The following is a 15,149-nucleotide window of genomic DNA, read 5'->3' on the forward strand; positions in this document are numbered from 1 at the left end:
GAAGGATGAAAGCAAAAATGCAAAGAGGAATAATAATACTAATCCAGTTTATCTCCTGCTGCTGGTTTCTGCTCTGTACTTGGGAACTGCAGATGTTTCTTTTAAGCCAGGCTATCTGCAAAGTCTGAACAGCAGTAAGTGGGCTTATATAGTGCTAGCTATTTTCCTGGGTCTGGAAAAAATATGAGATCCTATTAGCTTCTTCACAAAATACTAGTAGGAGAATATTTATTTTCCAAATTATGAACAATATCTTAACTTACAGATGCTTTCATTTCAACATAAACCATCTCTATCACATATACAGATACACTCTTAACTGATTTATACAGGGCAGTTAAAACATGTCAGTACATATTAGTTAGTCATAATGGTATTTCAAAAAGATGCAAATCTTTCAGAAACAAAAGATAAACAGAAACCTACACTGCAAATCTGAATTTTCATTCTGAACCCTGAAATTAAAGAGTCCTTGTTTGAAAACCATAAAAACACTACCATGTTCACACCTACTTCTCTTCAGTGTTTCAAAAAGATGTGTGTAACTGGCCGATTTGATCATTCTGTGTGTGCAGCTATATACATACATGTACATGAAGTACAGGAAGCAAGATAGATGTGTAAAGTTTCTGTATTTATTCATATTAGGAAATACAAATTCATCAGCTGCTCCATACTCTGTGTTTCTCATCTTGAATCTTGAAAAAAGACACCAGACATCTCACGTAGGCTTATTGATAAATTTTATCTAGGTCGAGATAAGAAACAGACTTTCATTTATTTTGGTTTGAAAACTACCTACATCAAACATCATGTCAAAATAAAAAGAACTAGATGAAAAGACTGATATGTAACAGGATAAAAGGAAATAAAAAATTAGAATAGCAAAATCACAGACACACACACACCACCCACTTCCAAGGAAGAATGGAGAGGAGGGTAAAACTTCCCAAAGAAGCTTTCAAGCAAAGCCAGAGGGATAATTACTAAGCTAATTGGTCCATAAAGGCAGCTACATACAGTTTGTGCTCATTAGTTAGAAGTTGCCATCTTGTCTTCCAAAAAGAGGGGTTTAACTTTTCCATGTTGCAGTGATCAATAAATGCCCTAACTGGTTCATGCTGTATTCCTCTGACAAAGATGAACATCAGTCTAATTTGCAAATCATAACCTAGAATATTAGTAAATCAAACATGATGAACTTCAAGTGGAACAGACAAATGTCTTCCAGCTTTGTTTAGCTGTAACAACTTCAAGGCAATATTTAGTATCGTGCTTGCAGAATAATTAGAAAGCTTTCTCCTCTGTTCAGTAGGCAATGGACTGTAAAAATGAGAACGATTTGGCTTTGTCTGAGTGCTCCACCACCCTGCTGCTGCAGGGGGGTGAGACTTCATGGACTCCAGAAGAGATGAGATTTCCTGTCAGTCCTTAAAATGCCTTGGAAAAAAAACCAAAAAACATTGGCAACTTTCTCTGATGCGATGAATTCAAGCAAATTTTGAGCAAGCAATATTCCAGCCTCCCTCCTTTCTTTCATCCCCTGCTGCAAATCATTGACATTCTGTGGGAAAAAGTTCACTATGGAGATACCACAGGAAAATGACACTGTATGTAAACCCACATTTTAAATCCAATAAGGAAAACCTGCTTGTGGCCTTTTTAGAGGGATGCTGGAAACAGTACCTTCCAACTTTCCATGGGTCCTCTGCACCAATTTAACCAAGGAACCTCCCTGACCTTCACTTGTTTTCAGCCTCCTCCAGTGTAGCCAGGCTCTTCTATGTTCACTACGGATTTCAGCTGAAGAACTTTCCTCCTTTTGTCAATGTCTACTCAGAATTGCTCTTCAGATTCGTTTGCAGCCCATAGACTACTGCTGTGTCCTCCTTGTTTCTTTATGTTTCTATCATGAAGATAGGATTACAAAACCACAATTGAAACAGCAGCAATATTATAGGAATTTGAAGATATAGGCTGCATTAAGTCTTATCTGTACAAACATTTTCATTAATGAAATAGGTTTCAGATCAATTCTGCTTGTTTTCACTTAATTGCTGGCTAATGGGGTCTCTTGGTGTGTCACTGTGTGTGTGCTGAGGTTTCTTTCTAAGAAAAAGATTATAATATTCTAAATTGTTAGATAAGCTCTCAGGACTGACAGTAAGAGACACCTTCTCATGGTATTGTCTGACTTTTTGCAGTAGAGTGATTTGAACAAGTGCCATGAAAATTCCCATTTACTCCCATTATTTACCATCAATTTTATGGCCAATTTCAATGCCTTGTTACAGCTCTCTAGTACTTTACCATAGTATAGACACTGTTTTTAGAAAGACGAGGGCAAGGGGAAAGAGGAAATATTCAGCTTGTAAAGGTCACTAAGTGAGCAGAATAAGGGAATTCATGGAAGACTACTGCAATGATTAAACACTTATCTTTTACTTTGCAAACATCTTGCTAAGGGTTAATTTTAACAACCTTGCTCAAGCTTACCTAATCACAAGCCTTTTGTTACGTACAAATGTGAAACACTTTTGTACCTGAAAGAAGGACTGATGAAAGTAACCAGCATTTTTAAAGCACTTTTCAATACTGCTGTTTTTTAAAGGATACTCTGCTAACTGCATTGTTCTTAGCTTGAATCCCATGCTTCAGAAGACACTTTGACGATAACTGCGTAAAGAATAATTTGCAGTGGTTCAGTTTTGGAGATGTGCAATGATCCCGTATATTCTTTGCTAGCAATGTACAAGACGGCAATATCATTATAAACCTGCTAGTGATCGTTTCAACAATTATGCTCTATGAAATGTTACTATCTATACACTTGTTTTGATAAATCTGGGTAATGGATACCCAGGGGGTCAAAACACAAAACACTTCCTGACCCTCTGGATGGTTAAGAGTGAAAGACTCTCAGTGGTACAGTCTGAATACGCCATCATTATTTTAGTCTCTTACAATCACTTAAGCAAAAAGGAAAAGGGATATTATTTTTTTCAGAGAAAACTCTCCCCTTTGTAATCATATTTGCTTTTAATCAAGAAACTATAATTTTGATGCTTTAAAGGCAGAGACAATATTTTTTGCTGCTTCTGACACAACCTATTTGGAATTCAGAATGACGAGGAAGGCAATTAACTGACATTTTTCTACATAATAATATAAGTTAGGGCTCTAAGGCTTTGCCTACACTAGGGAAATTTAGATGAGTAGATTCTCACTGTTGCTGACACTGGCTTGGCCAAGGCACTGTTAGGAATATGTGAGGTCTAATGCAAGACAAACTCACCAGCCCTAAAAATTGCTGCCAGCAATTAAGGCTTTCTTGGAACAGAACGTGAATAGCATTCACAGGTATGAATATCTCTACACAAGTAACGAAAAACCTCATGGGTAACGCTCACTCCCTCCTTGAAGGAAATTTATAACAAGCCTATTGTTTAACCAAAAATATTCCCAAATAATGTCACTATTCTTCCTTATTCTTTTACTTTGTTAAAGTCTCCATTTCTTTAAAAGATATTTTAACTTTTAATAAGCTATTCCTGAAATATTTCTTAAAATTAAGAATTCTTTAAAATATTACTTTCAAATAAAACCAGGAAGTTGAATGCTTGAATTCTTTTCTGAGAATGTCATATTTTATCAGCATTTCTGTAGTATAAACCCTAAAAGATGCTTATAATATGGCTTCCTCACAACATGAATCTGATTCTTTGGTCCCTATCATCACACTTGCACAATATTTAAAAGCTACTCCTCCACGTGAATGACACTTTTAAACGAAACTTTTTCTATTTAAAAAATAAATCATTAAAACAGTGCTGGAAGGAATATGGTTACAAATGAGGATATTGGCAGAAATCCAATGTTATTGGAAAGGTAGGATATTCACACTAGTCTCGCTGCCTGTGGTGATTAATTAAAAGCCGTTAGATACCTGAAGCCCTAACAGTTCATTCAGTATGATTCCCATTGCAGGAACAACCTGCTTTTGCTGACAAGATATTTAGGCAGGCAAAAAAACCAAAAACCCCACCGAAAATCAGGATAGCAAAGCTCAAAGACACAAAGATATAAATGTTCATGTTTTATTTACAGTTCCGGCTTTTAGTCTGGTGGTTTGCATATCAGGAGAGGTGATTTCTGTCTCCACAGTATAGTTAATCAAGAAATCCACACAAATCACATGGCAGAACCGCAGAGACCTGAGGCTAAACCCCTTGTGACTATGGAGTAACAAAGAGGTAATGAAAGAGCAAATGAATACAGAGAATGTGGAATATGGCAATAGAAAAGCAGGAGGAATAATGAAAATGCCAAGTAGTGAGAGCAAAAAAAGGTCTCCAACTCTTCACAAGTTTGTTGGTGTTACAGATTTTGTTTGCAGCAGATGCTTCAATTTCCTTGTGCGGGATTTGGCAATTATGAATGAAAGACATCTTCCCATAAGCATGAAAGATTTAAAATTATTTGCAATTTTTACATTTGTCTGAAGCAGTTTGCATCCTAAATTATACAAGAGAACACCCTCAGCAAAGTCCAGTTCCTACGATATGTACATGAAGCAATAAATCTTTTCCCCATCAGTCACACATCATGCTGACACCTGCTCTCCAGATGTTGGATGAGCATCACATTGCATACTAAATAACTATCGCACTGCCAATTAATGTATTTTCACATACATAACACAAAATTAGATTTTGAGATATTTCTCTATAACAGAAATTTAGGATTAATAAGACACCATCTTTAGTGAGGCAAGCCTATACACTCATCAGATTACACTGAACTAAAACCAGAATCAAGAACAACCCCAAAACACCCACTTTACCGTACGTGTGCTGTAAAAGCTGATAAGTGGCATAGGAACACAGCGATGAATTTTCTCTCTTAAACAGACTGTGATGCTTTATAAAACCAGTATGTAGTTCTGCTCCATATAAAACTGATAATACAAACCACAAGGAACAATCCGGGTATCAGGACACTCCACCCGTCCCCACCTCCCCAGCTATATTTAAAAATGAAGCACATCATCGGTGTTGTAATGTTTTTTGGCTTCTGGGTCAGAGATTCCGTTCTAGCAAGCAGACTGTGAACACATACAGCTGAGCTACACAAAGACTCAAAATCCAAGTAACAAGAAACCAACCAAAGATCACATTTGTGGGAATTTACACTGCTTTATATACCTACCTCCAAATAAAGTCTCTTATTTTCAGCTGTTTAACTAAATTAAAAAAAAAATAATATCAAAACAGGACTCTCTTCAGTCCATGAAATGAACCACTAAAAATGGTTCATTAGTCAGAACCAAACCCAGATTACGTGAATCAGATGCTTTATTAATTTGGTTAATATAATAAGATCTTAGCTTCCTTTTGCAAATCTTTGGAAGCGACCTGAATAGGCACTAAATATCTATAGTCTTTAAACATCAGGCAAAGGGAGCAAAGGATAACTTCATAAGTCTAAGGAAATACATTTAATACAGCACATTGGTAAAGAGTTGATAGCTGCATATTTATTCCACTCGCTTGTGTAGATAATCTCTTCTTTCAAGAACAAGAATACAATTGCTACTCCACTTTACAGCACATTTTAGCTCAATTCAAATTTTCACTCATGGAGGCAAGCTAAAAAATGCTTTAATTTGAGTTAGCACAATAAATTTTGGATTAAACTTATTCAAACTAAGTCACTTGTATCCCCATAAAGATGAGTACAAATTGTAGACAACGGTTCCTAAGCATTCAGTGCTTATTAATCAGATTTTCTGAAGACAAGTTCTTCCTCCAAGTAGTTCCAGTATGAAATAGATAAATAAAATATTAGGGAAACTACTAACTTACACAAAGCGAGAAACTCCTCTAAGGCCGCACTGGAAGTAAATAAATTGTTTACCTTAACTATAGCCTAATTGATTGTTAATTGATACTCATTTAGTAAAAACTTTAATGTCCTCTCCTTCAGAGAATACCAGCCACAGAGACCTACCTGTCATTTGTTTTGCTTGAGAATTTCAGAGAGGAAGGTCTTGTTAAAACCCTTCGACACATGTGCACTGAAGTCCCACAGGGCTAGTGCGTGCTCCTTCTCCCCGAGCCTTGCCTCTGACAGGGAGAAAGGATGACACAAGGGTTCACCCTCTCCGGTGTTTTGCTTGCCCTTCTTAGCATCCTGCGTATCTGTCTTGGGATCGTTCCGAACTGACAGGGCTTGAAGACTTCCAGTCCCTGCTCTCCCTGCCCTGAAACAACTGGGAGATGGCACTTGAGAGAAAAATGCAATGGCTTTTTAGTTAAGGAGCTGGGTGGACTCAGCAAGACTGGATTCAACTCCTGGCTTCGCAACGGATCTTCTTCACGACCCGGGGCAACTCCCTGTGCCTTGGTACAAAACCTCCTGCCCCACACAAAATAGTTTTGAGATAGTATCTGATAATATTTGAGAGATGCTGCGCTAGGGCTCTACCTCAATGGGTACACTGTGTGGGAAGCAGGTCAGAGATCAGGATGATGTTTGAGAGTTTAGCTATACAGAATGCCAATGAACTGCAGTTTCTATCTTCTTTCACATCAACTTTTATACCTCATGCAATTGCTTCGTGCGTTCAGTATTTTTATTACTAGCATTACATGCCTATTTGCACAAAATTTGTCCCTGAGAATTAGAAGAATAGAGAAGATAAAACTATCACAGTTTTATTGATTGAGCAGAGACATCTACATATGTTTTCCATTACTGTTATGCCATGCAGGTTGAGGAAATGACATATTTGACTAAGTAGAAATGGAGAAATACAGAAAAAGAAAACACGGAGACAAGATGACTCAGCCAAACCTGCAGCCCTATAGATTTCTAAATATTCTATAATCTTTGAAGTTTCTGTGACAGAACCAAGCTCTCCGGCTATCACTTCACTATATTCACTTGCACATGATCCTTGGCAGAATGCATTCGGCAAACTGGAGCTACATGTATCATGTTGAAACATTTCACACAGAGGTTAATATGCAGATGCAGGAACCAAAACCACCTTCATTTTGACAAGGAAACACAATACTTCAGGTAGCATACAGAAAAGCACACTAGGCAACAATTAATGAGCATTTGTCTAATGAAGTGGCTTCTAGTGGTAGAATGAGGCCTCCGTGACTAATTAGAAAATATTAATCTGCTTTAATCAACATTAAGAAAAATGAATATATAAAATAATGGCTTAGAAAAATTAAATACTACCTGCAGACAGTACAGAAAATGTTTTGGTAATCATATGCTGCCGACAATTCATCTGATTTAACAAGGTAGAGAGAAAGAAGAACTGACCTCCCGAGGACAGATAATTCTCTTGGGACGTGGTGCCTCTTGTTGCAATTGATATACTGTCAAACACAAAAGTGTACAGATGATTAGAAGACGGCAACATACACAAACTTTTATTCAGATGAGTCTTTTTAGCCAGAGGCTGCTGAGAAAAATGCAAATGTAAAGGATGGCAAATGGAGGTATTCCAGCATAACTAAGTCACTTACATGAAAATCGGTTGTCGACCTGCAAACTACCTAAGTGATCACTGCTGTAACTTTTAGAAGTATTATCTCCTTTTGTACTTGTTATTACATTTCTATACCAGGGAAGACTAGCTAGAAAGATTTATTAGGTGTATCTCAGGGTAACATCTCACTTTTGCATATACCATGTTGTAACAACTCAAGAACAGATTGCTTACCAGTCCAAGCAGTGGTTTTTTGGATAGGCCAAGAAAGAGTTCAGCACATTTGAAAGGGTTTACCACAGTTTTGTAATTTATTTCAAGATTTGCTGGCAATTACTGATGAGCAAGTAAACATTCCTTTCAGAGCAATTACACCCTATTCAAATGGCCCTGGATCAATTTTGAAAATCTTCTGAGGGCTGGAGGAAAGAGACCTGAGGCTAGGGGTACTCGCTGAACCCTGGCCCCCAGCCTCTTCACTGCATGTATTTAATGAGATCCTCTCCTTCCTTTTCCCTCCAGAGCTGTGAGAAGACGCTGACATACAATGACAGTAATCAATTCCAGTGCAGACAGACTGTCTCTCTGTAACTCCAGTAAAAATCCCACAGGTTTGGATTGCCTCCCTTGAGAAAGGCCTTCTGTATGCTGACCTTCTTCTACTTAGATAGATCATGTCGTGTCTATGAATTTTTTTAAAAGACCTAGTTTCTAGAACACAGCTTTTCATAATGCTTGTGAAGCTTTGAATTATGCCCAGAAAGGTGGTAGATTATGGGAGGAACATCAGTGCCTGTAGGTTTGATAAACACAGAATCCCTGTTGCAGAAAGTGAAGTGATAGGTATTACTCTTCAGCAACTTCTCCCACCTTCTGCACCTTCTCATTAAATGGGCCTAGGAGCGACAAAATCTGAGAAGTGGGGAAGTCCTTGGCTTGCGCCCAAGCTTGTCACTCTGGGGACGTGAAACCTTCAGGGGCTTTTGTTCTCTGCTAATGTCAAAATGGAAAAAAACATAACCTCTCCGTTTCCCAACCCAACCTTCACCCCCGGTTCCTCAGAGGGGCACAGAAAGAGGCTTTATGATTTCTTATGTTCCCTATCAATTTTAATGCAAATGGATGTGATCCTGAATTTGTGCTAAGGCTTTGGATTTAACCTGCATCGTTCGGTGCTGCGAGATCTCCCACTACATTTGCACAAGATTCATGGTAACTTGTGGTCTTCCTTACCACTTGCAATTGTGTGACTACGGTACAAAGCCTTACTCTGCTGTGATCAAATGACTTGTGAGAATTGCCAAGCACAGCATGAAAATTTTGCTTCAAAAATCACAGGTCTTTTTTTAAAACTCAGATTATTCTGGAGCCCAATATCATGATTTTAGGGTCCATTTCTGAATGTCTGAAATCTGCAAAACCACTGATTCAGCAAGTTGCTGATGCTTAATACTAAACATATTCATAACATTTCCAGTAGAGAGAAGGATCCAAAATATTGCAACAGCATGATTGCTTCCGATTTAAAGTAAAAGATCTATTTCCCCAATTTATTAATTTCAATTTTAATTGAAAAATCATACTTCATCAAAATCCTAGTTTTCAATCATCAGACCTGTTAAGTATTAACTGACACAGCAAATTAAGCTAGTGGAGCTGTTTCTAAGATATCCTGGGTAGCTGTGGTGCAAAACAAGTTGGTCTGGAGAACACATAGGAAGCCCATCTTGTGATGTGCTGCATTTGTAAGAAATGAGAAAAGCAAAGAGCTCTCTGAAATGACCAAAAGGATCTCTGAGGCTGATCACGCTGGAGAAGCAAGGGTGGGGAGAAGAGTCGGCATTTCACAAAACAAAGGAAGGAATGACTAATAGGAGAGGGCAGATGTATGCAAGACTTGAAAGCAAACACAAAAAACTGGATGCTGATAGGATGCAGTGGGATGAATCAGCGCAGGGATTCATGATGAATGCAAGGAAGACAAATCATCTTAACAACTGTATTTTGAATCGACTGGAAAAGGTTGCTGTCATTCCCAGAGAGGCATGGGTAATTAATCTGCACAGTAATCTGAACTGAGCAAGATACCTGATTTAGAAATACACCAGAGGAAAATGTAGTAAGATTATTAGTATACAAATAAATAATAATAATAATAATAATAATAATAAGCATATAATTTATTATTATAGGCTGCCTTAAATAAGCAGGATGAGAAAATGGCCCCGAGTAGCAAGCGTGATTGAGATCGTGAATGGTGGTAATCACAGAAAACACCATGAATGGGAAACGGTTTCCTGGGAAAGATAAAGAATTCAGATTTGACCATATTAGCTTTCAGTTGAAAGACATTAAACTGACAGGAAGCCAACCCAGTGGAACTACGGGAGAGAGATGTAAAGCCACGAGATGGAGGGAGAGAAGACAGATTGGGAACAGAAAGCAAGCACTGAGAACCACCAGTGGCACTGTGGTAAGGGACACGAAGCAGTTCAATGGGAGGGTGACAACAGAGAAGAGACAGGAACACAGCTGCCAAGGCCACCCAGAAAAGACACACAGCAAGGCAAGGGTGGTGGAGGTAAAACAACAGTGAAGGCGCAGCTACGTCAAAAACTAGGCAAAGGCAGTATCTCCCAGATTAAGGTATTAAGGAGCAAAGGAGGTGTAACCCTACCAAAAACTGTATTCTTCTCTAGAAGCTTCTCTCCTGTTTCTGCTTCAAATGACTGCTGTATGAAAGCCTGCTAATGGGCTATGAATACTAGTGCAGTATCATGGCTAAGGTGACTTGAGAAAAACGTGCCCTACAGCTAAGTTCCAATGAGCTTAGACACCTCCTTAAGTGACCTCATTTTCCGAAGTGCTGAACATCTTGCAGCTCTGCCCGACTTCATTATATACATTTTTCCAAAGTGCTGGGCACTCACACTCTGGCTGACATTGGTGAGACCCCAGCAGAGTCCAGGGGATGGTCAGAAGTTCAGAACGCATATGCCCCTCACTTGCTCAAATGACAAGCCTTGCACTTCTGCCCTCATTTCCCGCCCCCCCACCTGAAAATCTTAAAATAGGAACCAATGTATAAGGCTATGGTTAACTGAAATAATAGAAAACCACACTTATTTAATACAGTAGTAAGCAGTGACTGACATCTGACCCAAGCTTTTCCAGCATTTGGAACTGACAGGCAGGTTAGAGACAAACTCATTGTCATCATAAAAAAGATGATACTTCAACATAATGATGCATTTTTATTTTAGCCCTGAGAAAATTAACCTTATACAAAGTCAACAGCATGCAAAAAGAAAATGTATTATTACTGCTTATAGAACAGCATCAGACTGGAAGCAGCTTTTTGTTCAGTATCAGATGCAAATGAAATGCACAGTCATAATCCATAAATACCAGACCTAAATGCAACACTGCAATAAAAAATGCAGTAGGTTTTAATTGGTCCTTGAACATCTTCATCGGTTTCGTAATTCAGACAGCTTGCCAGCATTCCTATAAAGTTAACAGAACTTCAATTTAGTATTGAATTTCTAGGAGAACGTTTCTTTGAGATGTAAAGTAACTAGTTAGAATATATCTCTCTCTTTTGTCCTGCTAGAGGATGAGTCTTATCCCATGGGATGAATAAGGGAAATTCAACAATATGTTTTAGAAAGAACTGTCTAATTGCAAAATCTGATCTGCCTAAGAAACAAAGGGATGACATGCAAAAATCAACACTTACTCCTTTTCTGCCAGGGAAGAGGGACTATCATCAATCTCTTCATACTTCTTTCATCCTGCAGTGTGTCAGGAACTCAAGCTTTCTCCTTTAACTCACCTATGACTAGTGTTCAGTGGTGCTCAGTGGAGAGGAAAAATTCCTATCATCGCTTTGATAAGGCAGCAAAGAAACATACTGACTTCTCTGTCAGAATTTTTCATGGAGTTCCTTAGTTTCACCTCCTCGGCTTCATCTTAGGCATTTATCCACATGCCGAGCCTCAACAATATGAGCTGTCCTACTTCTGCAGGATTACTCACATGCTTAATTAGGAACCTAAGTGCCTGGCTGAAATAAAGCCTTAATTTCTAACAAAACTGAGTCTCAGACACTGTGCTTATTATTTGATGAATGGCAGAAGGCAGGGAAACTTTGTGAGGAGCTGCAGCATGGCATCAGCTGATGCTCTGCTCCTTGCCACATTGCTTCACACAGCGTACTGATTTTAAATAATACAAATAAACACTGAAATGGCACTGACATCACGCTTGCTTAGCACATGCCAAACCCAACAGTAGTAAAAGGAGGAAAAGTGTGTTTTAAATCTTTTTAAACCTCAAGCATCTATGTGCTATAGCTGGAAGTAAAAAATTACTACGCTGTTTCAGCAGTCAAAGAAATTGCCTGGTCTTCACGTGAAGCAGTTAAGAACATTGGTTCTGCCCTAAGAAGGCAGTGCAACACTAGAGCAGGTTACCCACAAAGGTGGCAAAAGCTCCATCCCTGAGGGTTTTCAGGACTCGGCTAGATAAAGTCATGGCTGTTCTGCTCCAGAGCCAGCAACAGTCACGCTTCCAGTGGGAAGCTGGATCAGCTTACCCCAGAAGGCCCTGCCAACCCACACATCTGTGATTCTTATCTTTGTTTCTTTTCTACCTCAGTGATGGTAAAAAGGCAAAAGGCCATTTTGTGTAACATCCTAACATACAGCAGACTACAAAAAGAAATCTGTTCTTGGATATTTATTTGTTGATCTGTTACTCAGGTACAAATGCAATCAAATCCACTGTCTAGATACTGCTGGCTGCTAGTAACTTTCCAGATTTTTTCCCCAAGTCCCTTCCTTGTAATACGAAATTGTTCTTTTCTGTGTCCCAGAGCTACTGGAAAAAGTCTGAAAAACCTTGTAATCCGTGAAACTGATGCATCTAACAATCCTTCAGGAGCAAGTGAGGATCTTCTGCATTAGAAGTGTCTACCTTTTCCAAATACAGCTGAAACAAGCTTGTGCATTATGCCAGAGTATGGCTTGGATTCTGAAAGCTGCTCTACTTTGATCAGCATTTGCCCATGGAAATGTGCAATACTGTTCGATTTGAATACTTTGCCTGCATAAACAGGAAAATCTGCCTTTGTTGAGAAGCTAGACAGATTGAAGCCTTGACCATGATGTCAATAAAAGGCAACACAGTGCACCTAAATTTATCCAGGACTTAAATGGAAATCATAACTATGCAAATTCTCTTAATAGTATGTTAGCAAACTTTAAAAGTTACTAGCTAAAATACACTGAAAATAATTGTTAAATAGACAGTAAACACAAGCTGCTAAAAATGAAATTTATACGCCAAGTTAAAACTGTGATGAGATGGGACAGCAGATTGCATCATAGACTAATGCTATCATTGGACGTAACCTCTGTAATTAATTTACCAGATTGAGATTTTTCTAACAGAGTAAAGAAGCATACATTACCTAATACTGCAATGAAAAAACGTATGGCTGTGGCTAAGCAGTCTCAGCAGTAAATCTCTGTAATCTTAAACCATTTTCTGCATTTTGGAGCTGTGTAACTTTTTCCAAGGTCGTTCATGCATGGGGTTCAGATGCTGAGACCATGACTTTGTCATTACCATAATACTGGCATCCTACATATATCTGAGTAAAATTATATATTCATATTCTATTGGTTCGTTCTGTTTTGTTGGGTTTTTTTGTTTTGGTGTTTTTTGTGTTTTTTGTTTTTTTTTTTTTAATTTAAAAAAAAGTTTCCTTGGACTATGTGTAAGCTATCAGGCAAAAGCAACCAAACTTTTTTACTGTTTGCTGTACCAGGGGGGCAACTAAAAGAAGGTAAATAAAGGCCATGTCCTTATTCTCTTACTTTTTAATGAAAACTTCCTGCAAAAAAGGAAACATCTGTCATTTCAAATCCTGGTCTCATCAGAGTCAATGGGAGCTTTTCCATTGATTTTGAGTTAGCCAGGTTCCTCTTCTAAAAAACATCCACTGAAGTGTCTGCATCTTTCCAAGTACCCAGCAAAGTGGTACCACTGGAAATGTCCAACTCAAATCAATACTCTTGCTGACTGTTAAGGAGGTTGTTATACATTAAAAATATTGCAACAAAAAAAATAAGTCTCTAGAAAACAGTGTTCCGAGAAGCAAGTTTTGTAATTTAACGGCATGCTCAAATTTTGGTTAAAAAAATCCCAGTCCATTCTGAGGCAGAATGTCATTCTCAGGTAACACAGAGATAACGTCTTTGAAGTCAGCAAGGTAGTTTAATGTGCATAAAACTGAAGTCAACAAGTTTATTCCAGTCTTTAAAATTATACATGTACATGCACGCAACTATGTGATCCTTGTGTTTTTGTAGTTCCAATTTGGTAATGGCACTGTACTGAACTTGAATTTGCCACAATTAAAGAGATTACTTTTGCTTAGGATTGTTCTGTATCTGAAAACATTAAAAAAAAAAAACCATCCCTCTGCACCCAAAGCTACAGTTCCATTAATGTTCCAGTAAGGGTTTAAAAATAAAAAAGATCAAACTTAAAGTCCACCTTAAATAAGGGTTTTAAAAGCCAGTATTTTGTCTTAGATCTGTGCTACTTTATTAGAAAATACATTTGGAACAAATAAAAAAGAGCATAAAATATGCACTTCTGCACTGCACTCTATGTAAATGATTTTTCTAAAAGAAGACAGGAAGGTTCAAAGAACTGATAATGGTGTCTCCGACTTCTAAGCCACCACTTCAAAAATCAGCTTCTATTGCTAGGGATCAAAAATACTATTATCTTAAAGTGATTTGGTGACCCATATAAAAAGATAAATATACTCAAGCCTGACCTTTAGTAAACACATGAAGCATTAACCTCCACCTCTGGAATCCTTCCTGAAAATCTCAGCAGAGAAACCATGAAAACCAGGATTTACACACTTGTAAGGCAACCTGGAGAGTCTGGCACCCATAACCCTGCTGCGCTTGCTCCATGGAGACCCAGAAAAATTCAGGTTTCGCTGCTGTCCCATACAGTAATTTCTACCTAGTACATTTATGTCTTTTTTCTAAACAAAGAAAGGAAAACACCTAACAGTGACATCTTGGTAAGGTACTAAGATTATTTAAATTTCTTGTATACTCACAGTATGATTTCCATATTGGAGGCTGGTATTCTTCAGCATCTAAAATAGAAGTAAAAAGGAGAAAATAATCAGTCAATTGGCCACTGGGTTAAACTGTCAGCACACATTTTTCTGCTAAGGGACCTCAGTTTGTCAGCAAAATTCACATTTCTTTCCCAAGAGAGATGCTAGCTCATTTACAGTACAGTGAGAGAGTACATCCCTACGTGAGAGAAGAATATACACTTCAACCATGTTGGATCCAATGTGCTGCTTCCATGTTATGCAAGTGCGACAGGAATTAATTTCTTAACAATTTGCATATAGTTTCCTGACTCACCAGAATTTTTAAAATAATTAACTAGACTGGTAACTACATTATTTATTTACTTTACTTGGCATAATAAACCGACAAATCACTACTGGTTTTCAATCAGGCTTCTAACCCCACTATTGAGATCGCAGAATGAGCATCAATGAATGACATGCGCTTTAGCTAAAAAGACGCAC

General features: G+C 38.1%; 1 protein-coding gene across 3 annotated transcripts in view; it reads right to left on the reverse strand.

Annotated features, from left to right (window-relative positions):
* Positions 1-15,149, reverse strand: part of CHN2 (chimerin 2) — a 163,368-nt gene that overhangs the window by 80,993 nt on the left and 67,226 nt on the right. For 2 of the 3 annotated variants that reach the window (XM_055707932.1, XM_005445781.4), the window contains exon 2: positions 14,661-14,699. In XM_055707932.1, coding sequence (XP_055563907.1) covers positions 14,661-14,699 — 39 coding nt within the window. Of the gene's footprint in view, positions 1-7,341; positions 7,398-14,660; positions 14,700-15,149 lie in introns of all 3 variants that reach the window. The other variant, XM_055707931.1, reaches the window with a different exon arrangement.

Source organism: Falco cherrug, chromosome 4 (genome assembly GCF_023634085.1).
Source record: "Falco cherrug isolate bFalChe1 chromosome 4, bFalChe1.pri, whole genome shotgun sequence".
Taxonomy (NCBI): Eukaryota; Metazoa; Chordata; class Aves; order Falconiformes; family Falconidae; genus Falco; species Falco cherrug.